At 58.4% G+C, this 19379-nt stretch overlaps 1 protein-coding gene across 2 annotated transcripts in view; it reads right to left on the bottom strand.

The window, feature by feature from the left end:
* The window catches only part of TOLLIP (toll interacting protein), a 31595-nt gene extending 12625 nt beyond the window's left edge, over nt 1-18970 (bottom strand). The window contains exon 1 of one of the 2 annotated variants that reach the window (XM_062195667.1): nt 18950-18970. In XM_062195667.1, the coding sequence (XP_062051651.1) occupies nt 18950-18955 (6 nt within the window). In that variant the 5' untranslated portion in view covers nt 18956-18970. Of the gene's footprint in view, nt 1-9375; nt 9524-18949 lie in introns of those variants that run through there. The other variant, XM_062195666.1, reaches the window with a different exon arrangement.
* Between the last annotated feature and the right edge of the window lie 409 nt (nt 18971-19379).

Raw genomic sequence — 19379 nt, 5'->3', positions numbered from 1 at the left:
CATCTACAAAACGGGAGCCAGAGAGACCCAGCGCCTGCACCCTGACCATCAGCAAAGGGCCCTCGTCCCTCCGCACGGAGAGCTCCTGCCGCCTCTGCCACTGACCACAGGCTCTGCTCCCCCAGGCAGGCCTGCAGGCTGCCTCCCACACGCTTCACTTCCACGTGTCCATACTGAAGCCAAGGTCAGTGAACGCGCGGCACCGGTCAGACAGAGGAGCGAGAGGAGATCTGAGCCTTGGCCAAGGTCCTCTGCGAGCCCCGTGGGCTGGCGCGCGGCCACACCTGCACCTGAGAGCCCCGTGCGCTGGCGCGCGGCCACGCCTGCACCTGAGAGCCCCGTGCGCTGGCGCACAGCCACGCCTGCACCTGAGAGCCCCGTGCGCTGGCGCGCGGCCACGCCTGCACCTGAGAGCCCCGTGCGCTGGCGCGCGGCCACGCCTGCACCTGAGAGCCCGGTGCGCTGAGGCGCGGCCACGCCTGCACCTGAGACAGTCCAGATGCAGAACTGTCCCCGGAGAAGACAAGAAGTAAACAGACCCAGACAAAGCCCTGCGGACTCCTCGGCTAGGTGGGCCCCGCCCAGCACCCCCACCATGAGCAGGGAGAGGGCGGGACACAGAGGAGCTACTGGGACAGGAGAGAGAAACCCCAGGGAATGAATTCCAGAGAAACTCGAAGGACCCCAAAAACTCAGGAGGAGACTTTAGCAAGGATTAGCCGAGACGCCTGCAAGTGACCCCAGGAGCGGTTCACGCAGGAGAGAAGCAAAGGAGACGGCGCAGGGAGCCGCCGGGCCCACACTGCAGGGACTCGCGGCAAAGCGATGCCGGCCAGAAACGACCCAAGTGTCTGGGGTCCCAGGCAGGAGGGCTGAGGGCAGGGGTCTGCTGGGGTCCTCGCGATGGCCACACTGCCTGAGGAGCCTGCATGGGCTTCAGCAGGCAGGCGCGGTGAAGAGTGGGAGACCGTCCCTCCATGACACAGGTCGTCCAGGAAATGCCAAAGACTGACGAGGCCTCTGGGCCAAGAAACTACCATGGAGGGAGGGGCTGTGCTCAGGGCACCGGCTGCTGCTGACCCGTGAGCCCCAGAGCCGAGGGGCCTGCCGGGAAGTAAGTGCCGCGTGTTCCGGCCAGACGGAGGCCAGGAGCCTGCGGTACACCCAGGGGCTCTGCCGAACCCCACCGCCTCTGCCCCACAGACCAGACCCTGAGCCTGCCTGGGCCATGGTTCCCCCAAGACTCCAGGCAGGGTTCCAGAAGGTTCTGCAGGCTGATGGGCTCTATATTGTGCGCTCAGAACACTACCAGCTGGGCCCAGCACTGTGGCACAGCGGGTTAACGCCCTGGCCTGAAGCACCGGCATCCCATATGGGCACCGGTTCGAGTCCCAGCTGCTCCTCTTCCAATCAGCTCTCTGCTGTGGCCTGGGAAAGCAGTAGAGGATGACCCAAGTCCTTGGGCCCCTGCACCCGCATGGGAGACCCAGAGGAAGCTCCTGGCTCCTGGCTTCGAATCGGCACAGCTCCAGCCATTGCAGCGGAACCATCGGATAGAAGATCTCTCTCTCTCTCTCTCTCTCTCTGCCTCTGCCTCTGCCTCTGCCTCTGCCTCTCCTCTCTCTGTGTAACTCTGACCTTCAAATAAATAAATCAATCTTAAAAAAGAAAAAAAAAAAAAAGAGCACTACCGGTAAGCACGCCTCCCCCAGGGCACTGGGTGTCACTTCAGGCGCCCCTGAGGGTCCGTGTCTTTGCCTGGCGTCCCAGCTCAGGCCTGGAGAGCACAGCACAGGCCGAGCTGCAGACCTAATGGACACAGGCCGAGACGCTGGCTCCCAGAGCACTGAGCCGGCAGTGTGTGACCCACAGGCTGTCGAGGGCAGGTGCCTTCTTTGGCTCTGGCCTCGCCGAGGACACTGTGGGCTGAACTCCAGATTCAGCCCATCTACGGCAGGCCAGTCTTTAAACTATGATCTTGTGCGGTCCACAAGTGCTGGTTTGGCAGAAGGAAGGAGGCTCCCCAGCCCTGGCTACAGGCTCCCGGACCACGGCTGCACAGCTGGCTTGCACCCCACTGTCATCATCTCCACACCACACCACGCTGTGTCCATGTCTGCCTGGGACGGGCCTGTGAGTGCTCTCAGCTCCTAGGAACTCCGTGGCTGGCTCTCCCGAGATGGGTGCCACGTGGCCAGCAAGTCCTGGGCAAAGCCTTGAGAAGGGGTCCATGGGATGAAATGCCAAGCACCGTGATGGAAACTCTTCCCGGGGCACCTGGCCCTGCCTTCACACCTGCCAGCCTGCGCCATCTGTCTCCGCTCAGCGTAAACAGAGTGTCCTGCAGAGACGACCCAACCATTAACTCAACCGGGTTCTCGGCATTAACACACAAAAGCCCAGCTCCCACAGCCTCACCTGAGACTGCAGCAGGGGCCCGGCGGGGGGCCAGCCAGGCCGGCACAAGCCCTGAAGGGCAGGCTCCGGAGAGGCGACAGCCCGTCCCATCTGCCCCCTTTGGGGTGGGATTCTGGGTGGCACTTCCCCTCTCATCATACCCTCCCCCGGGCCCCCACTGAAGACTGGGAATATAAAATTACACGGAAAGGTCCAAAGACCTAGTGTTTTTCCAAGAAGAATTTAACCATAAACTACAAGTATCAAGTGAGGGACTCTAACAATGCAAACAGTGAACCGTGTGCGAAGGGGAGGGGCTCTCTGGGAGGAGACAGCTGGCTGCGGCAGCACCACGGCCAGCGCCACAGGGAGCGGACACAGCGAGGCAGCCCCCTGAGGGGAGGGGGCATGGGGAGGACCTCTCACCTCTGCAGGCTTCTTCCCAAACCCCACCCCACACACAGGGGCATCCCACAAAATCCCTCACCACCCCCAAACTGCCCTGGCCCTGACAGCAAGGGACAGTGAGAGGCAGAGACAGACCCAGAGGGAAGAGATGAGCGAGGGACTTGGGACAGGAGGGGCCACAGTGGGAACCCAAGCAGAATCTGCAGCCGATGCCCAGGACCCGTGCGGCCAGGGGAGGTGGGGGGGCACACTGCGTCCTGTGCTCTGCGAACATAAAATCGATCCCAAAAGGCACATTTTTACCACAGACTTCAATTCAGCTGCGAGGGAGAGGAGACAGAGGGCCCGATGTTCCCAACCTGCCGAGGGAAGCCGGCTCTGCCTCCACGCTGTGGCCGCTGGCACCGGGAGGCACGCCTGGCACGGCTGGCAGGACACGCGGCCCCTCGGCTCAGTGACCAGGCGGGAGGACAGCAACAAACTCACAGTTCTGATGTCTTTCTAAACTCAATGCTAACGCCAAAGTTCACTTGTCCACATTACAATGAGAACGTGTGTATGTGACTCTGGCTTGATTCTGGCTCACGGACTTTGTGATATTAAGAAAGATTAATTCTGATAACAGATACTTGTGGAGTTTTAAAACAGCCTTGCTTGAGTGAACAGGAGAACACAGGGTCCAGCACTAGCAAACCCTCTCGGGTCCCGTTGTTGCTCCGAGGAACAAATCCCATGGCAACAGCAAAGGCACCTGCTCCCCAGGCGGGAACCGCACCACGGGGACCCAGGAAGGAACGAGGCTCCTGTGCCCAACACGAGGGGGGAAGACCCCAGGGCCTGGCTGCTGAGGGCCACAAGGGCCCACTGTGCACAAAAGCTCTGGAGAATGAAGTCGGGAAGCCGGTGAGGGAGCCCCATGTGCCAGCCCTCAGGCCCATCCTGCCCCCCCTCAACGAGTTACTTCCACAATCAAACAAAGAGGGGTGAGCCTTCGTCCCGCGCCGCTCTCGGGGCTCAACGCTTCTACAGTAAAGACATTTCCCAAATGTCAGTGCTCTGAACATACTCTCAAACACAGGTGAGCACTTCCCAAAGGTGCCGCTTCCCCACCCCAGGGACCGGGCAGTGCTCTGCAGGGACCAGGGGCAGAGCCAACCACCCACGGCCACCCCTCCCTCTCCCCTGCCCGCCTTTCCACCCACCAAGAGCTGAGCTGCGAAAGTCACTTTTATCTCAAATTCTGCTCCAGGCCTGGTGGCACCCACGCCTCACACGCGTGACCTCAGCCCATGCTCACACGCGACCCTGTGCCAACACAACCAGGGCAGGCTCTGAGGAGGCGGGGCGGGCAGGGAACAGCGGCTCCACAAGCCGCCACCCACGGTGCTTTGAAAAGCTCTCCTGCACCACAACTCTTTCAGTTCCATTTTTCAGTGACCTTCTGTGAGTAGCTGCCTGTAAAAATAATACCAGGTTTGTAGAGGGTTAGCTAAGAGCAGGACACAGCACCCGGGCTGGGACCGCAGCCTGCGGGAGCACTCGGGTCCTCCTGCCCACCGAGAGGTGAGGCGGCTCATTCTAACTGGAGATCCTGGGAGTCTGCACGTGGACTTCCAGCAGAAGCCCTAAGACCACAGAAACCCACTGTGGATTTTCCAAGCCCGTAGAGAAAAAACAATTCAAGTTTTCACAACAATGTTCCCTAAATCCGAAAGAAATGAGAACATGTAGACCAAATTAAAAAACAAAATTAAGTTATAAAATATATGTGCAAACACAGGCAGTGTGCAAATCCGTAACTATAAACTTTCTATCCTGCTCCCCTCAGAAGACAGAGACCCGCGTTCTGAGCTTTGGCTTCGGAGCAACCACGGACACAGACGGGAAGCCGAGGGCCTGGGCCTCTGTGCAGAGGGTGCAGCGGCCGGGCCAGCACCCAGCCGGGAAGGTGCAGCCATGCCAAACTCTACACACAGAAACCCTGGCCCCAGAGCACGCAGAGCACACCTGACAGGGAGCCAGCCTCGTAGGACTATGGACCGGCCAGGCCATAGCCCGTGCGGGCACAGGGAGCAGCAGGGGCCGCTGACCCAGACTGTGGAGTGCAGGCTAACGAGACCCTGCGTGCTCAGGGCAGAGCCAGCTCAGACGCCAGCAGAAAACCACTGCTCCCGAGGGGGAGAATGGGCCACCTCTCTCGCTTCACTCTACAGCCCACCGCTCCGGCTCCGGGGAAGCGCATTGCATCAACAGTCGCGGCAAGTGCGCACAAATGAGGGGCCTCCACCAGCCGCTGCATCCCCTGAGGGACCCGGCCAGGCCCAGACCACCACGGGTCAAGCAGGAGGTGACCTGTGCTGGGCCAGTCAGCAGCTCCAAGGGCAGGACCAGGAGCCAGGACCCCCGCCACACTCGCGTACCTCCCGAGAGCCCCTCGGGCTGCGGCCCCCAGCTCCACCCTACGCACTCCCTGTAGGTGCTCTGAATAGGGGTGGACTGGGTACAAAGGGCTGTGATTCCAAACCAGGAGCATTTTTAAAAAGCGAAGTGGGGGCGGGCTTTGGGTTTAGCTTTGAAGCCGCCTGGGATGCCCACGGCCCCACTGCAGTCCGTGGGTGCGGCTCAGGTCCAGGCCTCCTGCTAAGGCAGTGCTGGCTCAACACCCTGGCCCCTACCGTCCACACAGGAGACCTCAGCTTTGGCCTCAGGCCACCCTCAGTCTGGGGAGGGACCTGAGGAGTGAGTACACCGGCAGCGAGTGCCCCGGAAGTGAGTGCCCCGGGCTCCCGCGCAAAGGAAACAAGGGACACACAGGAGACAGGGAGGCACCGCCAAGATGAAACACTGTAGCTCTTCGGAAAGAACAGGGCCCATGCCCCCCACCACACCCTCTGCAGCCCCTCCTGCGCCCCAAGGCCTCAGGCAGGCTCCCCCACACCGGCTGCCCGCCAGGGAGCTCTCCCCAGCTCACCTCCCGCCCCCACACACCAGAAACACAACAGAAAAGGCCATGATAAACGCCACGGCAACGCAGCCTGGCCAAGTGAGTGGCCACAGGTCTGTCTGGACCAGTGGGTCTCCGGCGGAGAAGCAGCTGGCGGGAAAGGGAGGGTACTGGAGAGGGTGTGTGCCAGGCAAAGATGGTTAAAAAACAAAAAGCGGCCGGTGCTGTGGCTTAACAGGCTAATCCTCCGCCTTGCGGCGCCAGCACACCAGGTTCTAGTCCCGGTTGGGGAGCCGGATTCTATCCTGGTTGCCCCTCTTCCAGGCCAGCTCTCTGCTATGGCCCGGGAAGGCAGTGGAGGATGGCCCAAGTGCTTGGGCCCTGCACCTGCATGGGAGACCAGGAGAAGCACCTGGCTCCTGGCTTCGGATCAGCACGATGTGTCGGCCGCAGCGGCCATTGGAGGGTGAACCAACGGTAAAAAGGAAGACCTTTGTCTCTCTCTCTCTCTCTCTCACTATCCACGCTGCCTGTCAAAAAAAAAAAAAAAAAAAAAAAAGCACGCTGGGTCTGTGTGTGTGTCGACCAGATAAGGCCAACAGCCGAAGCCCACAGCCCGCCCCTCCGTGGGCGCCCTCAGCTCGTCCTGTCTCCTTCAAGGCCGTGGCGGTCCTAATGCGCACCATGCTGCCCTCCACCCTCTCCACGCCCAGACCCCCTGGCTGTGCTCTCACCGGCCCCTCGGCCAGCCCTCACTCCTGCCAGTTAAGGTTAAGGTTACATGAATTCCTTCGGGAAACCCCGCGCCCAGCAGGCTGGGCCCCCCTGTCAACCCTCACAGCACCTTCTTCCTTAAAACTTTACCTGGTTCACTTCCCCGTCGCCCACAACGGCCAAGAACCGACGTCAGGGGCCGGAAACTCAACCCAGGTCCTCGTGGGGGCGACAGGGACCCCTCGTTCGCATTAGCAGGGTGCTGGAACTGGGGGTAGAGCTGGTACTCAAACCCAGGCCCCCAGACCTTCCCACTGCTGCCTCTTCTCTTTGTACAGATTTTATCTGTTATATGAGAGGTGGTTACAGAGAGACAGAGAGGTCTTCCAGCCGCTGGTTCACTCCCCAGAGAGCCTCAATGGCCCAGCTGAGCCAATCAGAGGCAAAGGGCCAGGAGCTTCTTCTGGGTCCCGAGGCGAGCACTGGGCGGGGGAGGGTCAGGCCAGCCAGCACTTGACCCTGCAGCCGCAAGTCCCAACACCAGCTAACCCTGGTCACAGAGCACAGCCCGGCAGACGGCTCCCCCCTGCTGACAGCTCAACTGGCCCTGTCCCTCACCACAGGGAGCTACCCTCCCAGACCAGGCCAGGCCAGGGCCATCACGCCCACTTTCCCTGCGGGGCCTGGTGAGGCAGCAAGCTCCCCTGCCCTGGAGGGGGAAACGAGACTCACCACTCACCACTCACCACTCACCGACTCACCGGCAGGGCCGGGGCGGGAGGCGGACACGGGGCAGGGCAGAGGCGCCTCACAGAAGCATCAGGAGGCCCTCACAGCCCCGGGAGCGCCTGCGCCCAAGGAGAGTTCTTGTGTTGACGTCTGTGTTTTCTATTTGGATGCAGGGAGAGGGAGTTCCCGTCCACTGGTTCACTCCCCAAATGCCCACAACTGCCAGAGCTGGAGGCGGGAGCAGGCGACAAGAATCCAGCGGGTTAAGACGTGCTCTGCAGTGCCGGCGTCCCATATGGGCGCCAGTTCGAGTCCCGGCTGCTCCATTTCTGATCCAGCTCTCTGCCATGGCCTGGGAAAGCAGCGGAAGATGGCCCAAGTCCTTGGGCCTCTGCACCCACATGGGAGACCAGGAAGAAGCTCCTGGCTCCCAGCTTTGGCCCCGCCCAGCCCTGGCCAGTGCAGCCATTTGGGGAGTGAACCAGTGGACGGATGATCTCTGTCTCTCCTCTCTCTCTTTCAAATAAATAAATACAATAACAACAACAACAACAACAAAGAATCCAGCCCAGGAACCCTGATTCGAGACACCGGTGCCTTAAGTCCTAGGCCAAAGCTCAGCCGAAGGGGGGTTCTAACCAAGCCTGGGACTCTCCCAGAACTCAAGAGAAAATGGAGGTAGCTAAGCAGTCTCTCAGCAGCCGGCTGCAGACAGGATGCGTCAACACCAGTTGTGGGGTGAGGAGCCCTGGCAGGCCCTAGGGACAACCTGCCCCCCACCCTGGGGCTGCCGGAGCCCGTCTGCCCGGTCAGTCCACACCCGCCCTCTCGGGAACCAGTCGGACAGAACCAGAGCCCAGAGGGCTGTTCCGGGTTCTCTGCTCCCACCCCACCCCCCAACTGCAAATCAAGGAACCGAAGCTCTGAACGAGGGCCACTAAATGGGGACACGCCGGCCCAAATGCTGCTCTCAGCTGTCCTCGCTGTGTGGGGGCGGGACCGGGACGCCTCATCCAAGGACTAAGGTGCGAGCCTCCCCATCCGGGGCCCACGGGGTGCGGGGCCTCCCCATCTGGGCCCACAGGGTGCAGGGTCTCCACGTGGGGCTCACGGGGTGCGAGGCCTCCCCATCTGGGGCCCACGGGGTGCGGGGCCTCCCCATCTGGGCCCACAGGGTGCAGGGCCTCCCCATCTGGGGCCCACGGGGTGCGGGGCCTCCCCATCTGGGCCCACAGGGTGCAGGGTCTCCACGTGGGGCTCACGGGGTGCGAGGCCTCCCCATCTGGGGCCCACGGGGTGCGGGGCCTCCCCATCTGGGCCCACAGGGTGCAGGGTCTCCACGTGGGGCTCACGGGGTGCGAGGCCTCCCCATCTGGGGCCCACGGGGTGCGGGGCCTCCCCATCTGGGCCCACAGGGTGCAGGGCCTCCCCATCTGGGGCCCACGGGGTGCGGGGCCTCCCCATCTGGGCCCACAGGGTGCAGGGTCTCCACGTGGGGCTCACGGGGTGCGAGGCCTCCCCATCTGGGGCCCACGGGGTGCGGGGCCTCCCCATCTGGGCCCACAGGGTGCAGGGTCTCCACGTGGGGCTCACGGGGTGCGAGGCCTCCCCATCTGGGGCCCACGGGGTGCGGGGCCTCCCCATCTGGGCCCACGGGGTGCGAGGCCTCCCCATCCGGGGCCCACGGGGTGCGGGGTCTCCACCTGGGGCCCACGGGGTGCGGGGTCTCCACCTGGGGCCCACGGGGTGCGGGGCCTTCCCATCTGGGGTCATGGGGTGCGGGCCTGCCCATCTGGGGCCCACGGGGTGCGGGGTCTCCACCTGGGGCCCACGGGGTGCGGGGTCTCCACCTGGGGCCCACGGGGTGCGGGCCTGCCCATCTGGGGCCCACGGGGTGCGGGGTCTCCCCCACCGTCGGGTTGCTAAGGCCTCCCCGCTCCGGGGACTGTCGGGGTACCGGGCCTTCCCCATCCGGGGACCGTGGGGTGCGGGCCACCTCCATCCGGGGACCGTGGGGAGCGGCCCCCGCCGCCCCGAAGGCAGGGCCGAGCTCCAGCCTCTCTGGCGGCCAGCGCCGTCTGTCCCGCCGCTCCGGAGGGCCGAGGAGCGGGCACCAGCCCGGCCCGGAGCCCCGCCCGCCGCCACAGGTCGCCCCACGCCCCACCCTCGCCCGCAGGACTCACCGGCCCACGCTGCGTGCTGACAGTGGTCGCCATGATCCCGCCGCGGGCCCCGCGCCTCACCGACCCGAGAAATACCCGCCGGAGCCTGCGACGCGGACGGTTGTCACCGCGAGGCCGCCGCCGCCGCCGCCGCCACCGCCACAGTCAGCTGACGGCCGCTGCGCCCCGCCCCCGGCGCCGCCGCACCGCGCAGGCGCGCTCCAGGCCCCGCCTCTTCCGGCGCCGGCGCGCGCGCGCGGAGCCCGGGGCGGGGGCCCAACCTCCCAGGGAGCGCATGCGCAGTCTCTCTCTCCTGGAGGCGCGGCGCCCCGCGAAATGGCTCCTGGCTCGGCCGTCGCGCCTGCCCGACGCCTGCCCGAGCGTTCCAGGACCGCGGCCTTGCGGGGCGTCTGACCTCCGTGGGGAAGGGAGACAAGCGTGGTGTTTGCTGTCCTGAGCAGTTCTGCCAAATGTCACCTCAAACCGTGGTTTCCCCTCACGGTCCTCAGGGAAGAGCGGCGTCTCTGAGGGTCACGCTGAAGGGCCGGAGTGCGGGCCGGAGAGCTGTGCGGCCCTGGAGAGGCGGCCGGCCGGGCCCCGCAGGGGGCGGTGAAGAAGGCCCAGCGCGGGGAGCCGGGGCTCCCTGAGGGGCCCGGGGCGGGCGTTCTCTCAGAGCCAGGCGGGGTCGTCCGCAGGCCCCCGCTGGTCCACTGGGTTCCGGGCAGCGAAGCTGCGTTCTTTGGGGACTTCTGATGATGGCCCACGTCGGCTCCGGTCAGCCCTACGGTGGTCACTTGCTGCCAGGGGCCCTGGGGTTCCTAAGAACACCCTGCACACAAGGCCTGGCCTCATGGCGCGGACCCCGGGGGATTAAGGACCTCCCTGTCCTCCTCCGACAGTCCCCTCCGTCCGTTCAGGCAGCTGACTGCTGCGAGCAGCCCTGCGCCGGGCATCCTCCAACCACCAGGCTACCGAGCGACCCGGACGAGGGCTGGGACACTTGGATAGCCGGGCCACAGCACACCGTGTCCCTAAAGAAATGAGGGGGCTCGGGTGTGAGGGGCGACACCTCACACCCAGCCCAGGCCAGGAATTAGGAAGGAAGCGACCACCTCAGCAAAATCGCGAGGCGGGGAGAGACATGGCCAAGAAACGACACCAGCAACAGACTGGACTCCGATGTGACACAGGTGCTGTGCGGACAGCACATGTTCCAATAATTCTGGAAATGTAACCGATACTTTAGAGGCTGTCAGGGTAAAGGTTCTGACACACTTGACCAGGGGCCGGTGCTGTGGTGCAGCGGGTTACAGCCCCGGCCTGCAGTGCTGGCATCCCATATGGGTGCTGGTACAAGTCCCGGCTGCTCCTCTTCTGATCCAGCTCTGCTATGGCCTGGGAAGGCAGTGGAAGATGGCCCAAATCTTGGGCCCCTGCACCAAACCCATGCATGCGAAACCCAGAAGCAGCTCCTGTTTCCTGGCTTCAGATCAGCTCAGCTCTGCCTGTTGCAGCCATTTTGGGAGTGAACTAGCAGATGGAAGACCTCTCTCTGTAACTCTCTCTTTCAAAGAAAAATAAATCTTAAAAAAAAAAAACCACGTGAGCAAGTTCAGCAGAATGGAAACCTGCAGAATCACACGGAAATGGTGGACGTGGAGAACACAGTAACGGAAATGAAGGGCACTTCCCATGGGCTCACCAGTACAAAGGAAAAGTCGCTGCACTGGGGCAGGCACTCGGCCGCTGGGATGTGCCCGTGTTGCTTTCTCCAGTCCCAGCTCCACTCCTGACTTCAGCTTCCTGCTAACGTGCACCTGACAAGGCTGCAGTGATGGCTCAAGTAACGGGAACCCCTATCACCAGGCTGGAGACGTAGATCAAGTTCCCAGCTCCCACCTGTGGCCTGGCCCCAACCAGGGTTGTTGCAGACATTTGAGGGGTGAATCGGCACGCGGGAGCTCTCTGTCTCCCTGCCTTTCAAATAAATTTTTAAAAGATAAAGTTTTTTTTAAAAATCAGTAATTTTAAAGATGAGTTAATAAGAATTACCCAAACAGAAAGACAAAGAAGCAGTGAAGAAACAGTGTTGACCCTGTGAGGCCGTGACACTATGATCTAACTCATACATGGAATTCCGGAAGAAAAATGAGAGACTAGGACATAGCATTTGAAAACAATGGCCCCAGTTAACCATAAGCACCAAACCACACATCTAGGAATCAATGAATACCAAACAAATGAGTACAAAACTTGGCCCTGCAGAGCACACTGCTGAGAACCAAGGCCACGAGGAAGTCACTGTCACAGGAAGCTGCATTGGGGAAGTTCCCTTAGTCCAAACAGGCACCAGAGGCTGAGCAGAGGATCAGAACTTTAACAGCGACAGGCCCAGTGGAACGGCTTCCCAAGACTGAGCATCCAATCTAGGATTCTCACAATACTATAGGCTCATCAGCATCAATCCTTACCCACTACAGCATCGCTGGGTTTGATTGCAGCCTGCTTAACTTACTTAGGACCACCCGTGAGGAACTTGAGACCACACATATGGGGAACTTGTAAGGGTTTACAAAAAACTAATACTAAGACACCTGCCCAGACATGTCACCGCCTATGAGGTACAAGAGACTGGGACATCTGCCCAGACATGTCACCACCTAGTGGGAACTGGAACAGGAATTACGGAAGACAGAGATTCAGACATCTGCCCTCCTGAAGGGTCTTATTTTTCTCCCTCTGCAGGGTCTTGGTCCACCCGAACAAGGATGGACTGGGCCAGAGGACAGGTAAGTGCGCTGCTCGCCTGTTCCCCAGCCTTCCGAACAAAGACAGTCAGAGGCAGGGGGGAGTCCAGTCAAGCAGGAACTCGTTTATTTCGCACGTAACAGAGCCTTTTAAAGCACAAAACTGCAGTCATTGGGGCAGGGCATAAGGACTAACCAATCACTTAAAGGGTCATTTTATGGGACGATTTCTTATAGGACTAGCCATATGTCTATACACTTGCTATCAGTTGTCGTCACTTCCCTTGATGTTGTGCAGCCAATCAGCTTTGGTGGTAAACAACTTTGAGTTCCACCCACCTTACTTCCTCTTGGCGCCATCTTTGAATTGCCTCGTGTAACTAATTTCCCCACATCCCTGGTCTCTGGACCCAGCCTGATTTCCCTTCATCACAAGGAGCTGGGGGGGATACAGGCTGATGAGAAAGGGTAAGGATGACAACTGACTTCTCACCAGAAACCATGTCAGCTGAGTCAGCATCAGAATGCTGGGGGGGGGGGGGGCAGTTCTGTAGCAATGGAAACATCTTTCAAGGCAACACGTGACATGACTCAGAACAGCCGGCGTCTGCATGAGCCGAAAGTGGGAGCACGTAGGGCTGACGCCACGGTGTAGCCAGTAAAGCTGCCACCCGCAGCGCCAGCATCCCTTATGGGCACTAGTTAGAGTCCCAGCTACTCTACTTTTGATTCAACTTCCTGCCAATGGCCCAGGTGCCTGGGCGCCTGCATCCATGTGGGAGACCCAGAAGAAGCTCCTAGCTTCTGGCTTCAGATTGGCCCAGCTCCAGTCATTGTGGCCATTTGGGGAGTAAACCAGCAGATGGAAGATCTCTCTCTCTCTTGCTGTCGCTCTAACTCTGATTTCCACCTAAATAAATCTTGGGGCTGGTGCTGTGGCATAACGGGTAAAGCTGCCGCCTGCAGTGCTGCCATCCCATACCGATGCTGGTTCAAGTCCCGGCTGCTCCACTTCCAATCCAGTACTGTGCTATGGCCTGCGAAAGCAGCAGATGGCCCAAGTCCTTGGGCCCCTGCGACCTGCATAAATCTTTAAAACACACACATACACACACATACACACGCGCGCATGCGTGGCTGTGGCCACTCTGCCCCCGCCAGACACATAAATCTTATGCCAGCCCCAGAAGTCCCCTTGTGGGCCTTCAGCCATTCTTCAGTGCCCCCACTTTCTTTCTTTTTAAAAAATATTTATTTACCTATTATTTTTTAAAGATTTATTTATTTGAAAGGCAGAGTTGCAGAGAGGCAGAGGCAGAGAGAAACAGAGAGAAGTCTTCCATCCGCTGGTTCACTCCCCAGTTGGCCACAATGGCTGGACCTGTGCTGATCTGAAGCCAGGAGCCTGGAACTTCTTCCAGGTCTTCCACACGGGTGCAGGAGCCCAAGAACTTGGCCCATCTTCCATGCTTTCCCAGGCCATAGCAGAGAGGTGGACTGGAAGTGGAGCAGCTGGGACTTGAACCAGTGCCCATATGGGATGCTGGCATTGCAGGTGGTAGCTTTAGTGGCTACACCACAGCGTTGGCCCCACATGTGGTTTTATTAAGGATGTGCACAGTTGCATACCCCGTGAGCTGTGTACTTTGTGTATGTTGAGTTTTAGCTCTGTAACTAGGAACTGAATGATAAAATGCTTTCCAAAGCCGTGACAAGGTAGACAATCTGAACTTAAGAGGTCTTACAAATCTATGAGAGAAAAACAGCAAAATACCAGCCAAAGAGAAACCTCCTTGTCCGTGATGTTTGTCATCTACGTAGAAAACCCCAAAATATCGCAGACAAGTGATTAGAAATAAGAATTTCACAAGGTGACCCAAGAAAATCAAGTACATGTCATACCGTTCAGGGCATGGGAGGATATCAAATGTCACACAGATGGAAAAATGCAAACGGGGAGACGGAAATTCCGATAAAGAATCAGAACACCACTAGGGGTGAGAGCACTGCAAGGAATGTGCAGAAAGCCTGGGAAGGCACTGGGCCTGTGGCCGTGCCACTCCAGGATCCCCCCACCCTGTAGCAGAGGGCCTGGGTCGAAGCCTGGCTTCGCTCCCAGTGGCCATGCTGCTCCAGGACAGCCCCCGCCCCCCTGCCCTGTAGCAGAGGGCCTGCGTCAAAGCCTGGCTTGGCTCCCAGTTCCAGCTTCCTGCTAAGAATCCCCCCCGGGGAGGCAGCAGGTGATGGATCAGCGCGGCCACCCAGGTGGAAGACCTGGATTCAGTTTTCTGCTGCTGGCTTTTGCCTGGCCCAGCCCTGGCCACTGCAAGCATTTGGAGAATGAACCAGCAGATGGAAGAGCTCGCTCTGCCTTTCAAATAAAATTTAAAACAAATAATTTTAAAAACTCAAGATACGGCCAGCGCCGCAGCTCAATAGGCTAATCCTCTGCCTGTGGTGCCGGCACACCGGGTTCTAGTCCCGGTCGGGATGCTGGATTCTGTCCCAGTTGCCCCTCTTCCAGGCCAGCTCTCTGCTATGGCCCGGGAGTGCAGTGGAGGATGGCCCAAGTGCTTGAGCCCTGCACCCGCATGGGAGACCAGGAGAAAGCACCTAGCTCCTGACTTTGGATCAGCGTGGTGCGCTGGCTGCAGCGGCCATTGCAGGGTGAACCAACGGTAAAGGAAGACCTTTCACTCTGTCTCTCTGTCTCTCTCACTGTCCACTCTGCCTGTAAAAAAAAACAAAAAAAAACAACAACAAAAAAAAAACAAGATACAATTACATCACGGTAAAAAGAACCCTATACCTGGAACATCATATTCAGCCGGAAAAAAAATCAAAGATGAAGAAAAAACTTTACAGAGCTGAGAAAATCCACCCCCCAAGAGGAGCAAAGTTAAGAATGGCACTCGGCTTCTCCCCAGATCCCTTGCGAGCAGGAACCAGGGAACGAGCCCCTTGGTGCGAAGAGGAAAAACCCCAGCCTAGAGTTGTGCATGCCTGGAGCAGTCTCCAAAAGTCAAAGAGAAATGGCTTTCTCAAGAATTCGTTGCCAGTAGACGTGCTGTGGTAGAAATGCTGAAAGAAGTTCTTCAGAAGAAAAATGACATAGACTAGAAACTCAGATCTACAAGCTCCCTGCTTGTAGACAGCAGATGATGGCCCAAGTGCTTGGGACCCTGCACCCCAGTGGGAGACCCTGATGGAGTTCCAGGCTCCTGGCTTCAGCCTGGCCCAACCCCAGCTCTTCTGGCCATCTAGGGAGTGAAACAGCAGATAGAAGATTCTCTCTCTCTCTCTCTCTCTCTCTCTCTCTCTCTCTCCCTCCATGTAACTCTGACTTTCAAATCCTAGAATAACCAGTAAGGTAGGTTTCTAAAAGGAGGGAGGGGGAGAGGGAGAGGGAGAGGGAGAGAGATTGAGATTATAATCGATATGCTAAAAAGGAGAAGAAATAGAATCATTAAATTCTTGATCGGCCAGCACCGCGGCTCAATAGGCTAATCCTCCGCCTTGCGGCGCCAGCACACCGGGTTCTAGTCCCGGTCGGGGCACCAAACCTGTCCCGGTTGCCCCTCTTCCAGGCCAGTTCTCTGCTGTGGCCAGGGAGTGCAGTGGAGGATGGCCCAAATTCGTGGGCCCTGCACCCCATGGGAGACCAGGAGAAGCACCTGGCTCCTGCCATCGGATCAGCGCGGTGCGCCGGCTGCAGCGCGCCAACCGCGGCGGCCATTGGAGGGTGTACCAACGGCAAAAAGGAAGACCTTTCTCTCTGTCTCTCCCTCTCTCACTGTCCACTCTGCCTGTCAAAAAAAAGAAAAAAAATTCTTGATCAAAACCAAAAAATGCATAGAAAGAGTAGAAGACAAAAGTAGCTAAAAGGAACAATGGCAACAAGTAGAAAACAGTAACAAACATATCACTGACCTGTTTAAATGTCAATGTCTGAATAAACCAAGCCAGGTAGTCTAGTGGATCAAAAAACAAGATCCAACCGTATGTGGTCTTTAAATACAAAGGCATTTGAAAGGTAGATGGATGGAAAAAAGAGACATTATGCTGGCGGAGCTGTACTGGCCCGAGATAGAACAGACTTCAGAGGAGGGGAAACTGCCAGGGAGAGAGAGGGCTGACATGGTCAAGGGGCCAATTCTCCAAGATGTCATTCTTAACATGTATGTGCCTCACAACATAGCATCAACGTACACAGGGCAAAACAGTATGCTAACACAGCTGGAGACTCAGCACCCTCGATCAGAAATGGACAGAGGCAGCAGGAAGGAAAGCAGTAAGACGTGGTGGAACACAGTGACACCATCGTCAGACCGGCACGGGGGACTCCCGGGAGCCACTTCCACCGTCAGACCAGCACGGGGGACTCCTGAGAGCCACTTCCACCGTCAGACTGGCACGGGGGACTCCCAGGAGCCATTTCCATCATGGATCTGATCTTTGAGCACCCACTCTGCTCGAGCTCCATGGAGCACTCACCAGGACAGGCCATGTCCCAGGCCATAGATGCCACTTGATAAATCAGAGAACAGAGCTCACACAAGGCATGCTCTCAGACCACAGTGAAATTAAGCCAGAAGCTGATATTATAAAGATATCTGAAGAAAGTAACTGGTGAGGTTTCAAAGGAGGTGAGGAGCTCAGTGAGGGGGCAAGGCCTGCGGAAGCGCAGAGGGCTCACCGGCTTCAGGAAACTGCCACCACACTGGCCTCAAGAGGGGGGAGGACTTGCTTGGCAGACCTGGGCCAGGCCAGGCTGAAACCAGGAGCCAAGAGGCTTTATCCAGGTCTCCCACACGTCTGGCAGGGACCCAAGCACTTGGGCCATCTTCTGCTGCTTTCCCAGGGGCATAAGCAGGGAGCTGGGTCGGAAGTGGAGCAGCTGGGACTGGAACTGGTGTTCATATGGTGTCTCAGGCAGCGGCTTAACACTCTGCACCACTGGCACCCAAAGTGGAGACAATTTACTTGTGCATCTAAGCATCAGAGGGACCAGAAATGCAGTTTTGTAAGCTACCATTGAGAAGAGCAGCAGCAGCAACAGGAAAAGCATGATGCCAGGAACATAGAAAAAATAAATTTTTAAGAAAATGAGTGAAGGAGACTGGTGCCATGGCTCATTTGGCTAATCCTCCACCTGCGGTGCTGGCACCCCGGGTTCTAGTCCCAGTTGGGGCACCAGATTCTGTCCCGGTTGCTCCTCTTCCAGTCCAGCTCTCTGCTGTGGCCCAGGAAGGCAGTGCAGGATGGCCCAAGTGCTTGGGCCCTGCACCCGCATGGGAGACCAGGGGGAGGCACCTGGCTCCTGGCTTCGGATCACCACAGTGTGCCAGCTGTAGCGGCCATTTGGAGGGTGAACCAATGGAAGGAAGACTTTTCTCTCTCTCTCACTGTCTAACTCTGCCTGTCAAAAAAAAAAAAAGAGTGAAGGAAAAATTGTAAAACTGTATGGAAAAACACTCAAAAAGGACTTAATACATTAAGAGACACATACCATGTTCATGGATAGGAAGGCTTGGTGTGAGAAATTTGTCCATTTCCCCTCTACAGAGAGCAAGAGTTTTAAAGTAAATTTAACAAACTGATTCTCAAATATACGCAAAAAATAAGGGCTGGATAATAACCAAAACATTCTAGAAGGAGGAAGTAGATATCCAAGGAGATATCACAGCGTATTGTAAGACCATAATAATGCAGATACAGGTGTGGGAAGAGACAGACTCACTGTGGAACAGAACAGCAACACTCAGTCTGTGAGTTCCAACCCTGCTGGGAACCACTGTTCACACAGATGCTTGCCCAAAGCAATCATCAGTACTCATGAAAAAAGTAAAATTGGACCCTCCTCACCTAATGCCAAACAAAAAGCAAGTCCTGGCCGGCGCCGTGGCTCAACAGGCTAATCCTCCGCCTTGCGGCGCCAGCACACCAGGTTCTAGTCCCGGCCGGGGCGCCGAATTCTGTCCAAGTTGCCCCTCTTCCAGGCCAGCTCTCTGCTGTGGCCAGGGAGTGCAGAGGAGGATGGCCCAAGTACTTGGGCCATGCACCCCATGGGAGACCAGGAGAAGCACCTGGCTCCTGCCATTGGATCAGCGCAGCGCACCGGCCACAGCGCACCAGCTGCGGTGGCCATTGAAGGGTGAACCAATGGCAAAGGAAGACCTTTCTCTCTGTCTCTCTCTCTCACTGTCCACTCTGCCTGTCAAAAAAAAAAAAAAAAAAAAAAAAAAAAAAAAAAGTCCTGATGGAACTGAGCCCATAAAGCCCTGGTGATTCAGCATCGTTGTCAAGTGTTGTCAAATCAGGAAAGGCAGCCACCTGCCCTCCTATCCATCCTAGGGAGGGGGCTGAGCCACAGGTGAGGCGTCGGGGACAACACAGGTGAGCTGTGGTGGAAGCGTGCAAGCCCGGTGCAGAACCAGACAAGGCACAGGGGAGATACACCGGAGGAAGGTGCAGGGGGCCAGCAGGAGAAACCAGAGTCAGGTGGGCCAGACGGAGGGGGAGGGGTTTCCTGCTGGACTGGGCACCGGGAAGCCGCACAGGAACAGCCCTGCACTGTGGGCCTCCTGGCAGTGGAGCTGGGGCCACAGGGGACCTGAGGAGATGTGGTTAGCAGGAGCTACCTGGGGAAGCACCCCTGCCTCCTGCCTCTTCCACTCTCTCCTGGGCCTTCTATCTCCAGGCTTCAGCCTGCAGTGGCACACGGGGGTCTCAGCGTTCGTGGAACATCCTGAGGGCCCGAGAAGCCCAGGCGAGTTTTTCTGTCTTTCAGTGGGATGATGAGAGACAGCCTGTGCACCTGCTTGCTATGTATGTTCTGTGAGTGTTACCTCCATCCTGTGGAGCCCTGGCTCTGCACGTCCTGGAGAAGAGGACAGGAAGCCCAAGATGGAAGCGCTGCCCCCGCTACAACCAACACGTCCTTGGTACCCACGGTATCTCAGCAGCTCCTAGTAGTGAAAGGGAAAAGCCAGATGAGTAACTGAGCAGGCTTCACGACCAAGCAGCTCCAGACATCTGGCGAGTGCAGGAAGAGGCCCTGGACCTCACTGAGGAGGAGAGAAATGAGACAACAGGACGAGGCCACTTTACGTCTGTCAGGAGCGGCACTAGAGGCTGGGTGAGAACGAGGGGCTGGGGGAGGGCGGCACCCTGACGTGGTGGGAGTGTGGGGGTCTGGGAGAAGCAGCACAGCTGTGCTTCCTGAGACCAGATCCCCTGTGAGTCCTCGCTGGAGGACCACATGTCACCACCACCACC

The sequence above is a fragment of the Lepus europaeus genome, chromosome 7, assembly GCF_033115175.1.
Source record: "Lepus europaeus isolate LE1 chromosome 7, mLepTim1.pri, whole genome shotgun sequence".
NCBI lineage: Eukaryota > Metazoa > Chordata > Mammalia > Lagomorpha > Leporidae > Lepus > Lepus europaeus.
This window is presented reverse-complemented; position numbering and strand designations above follow the sequence as displayed.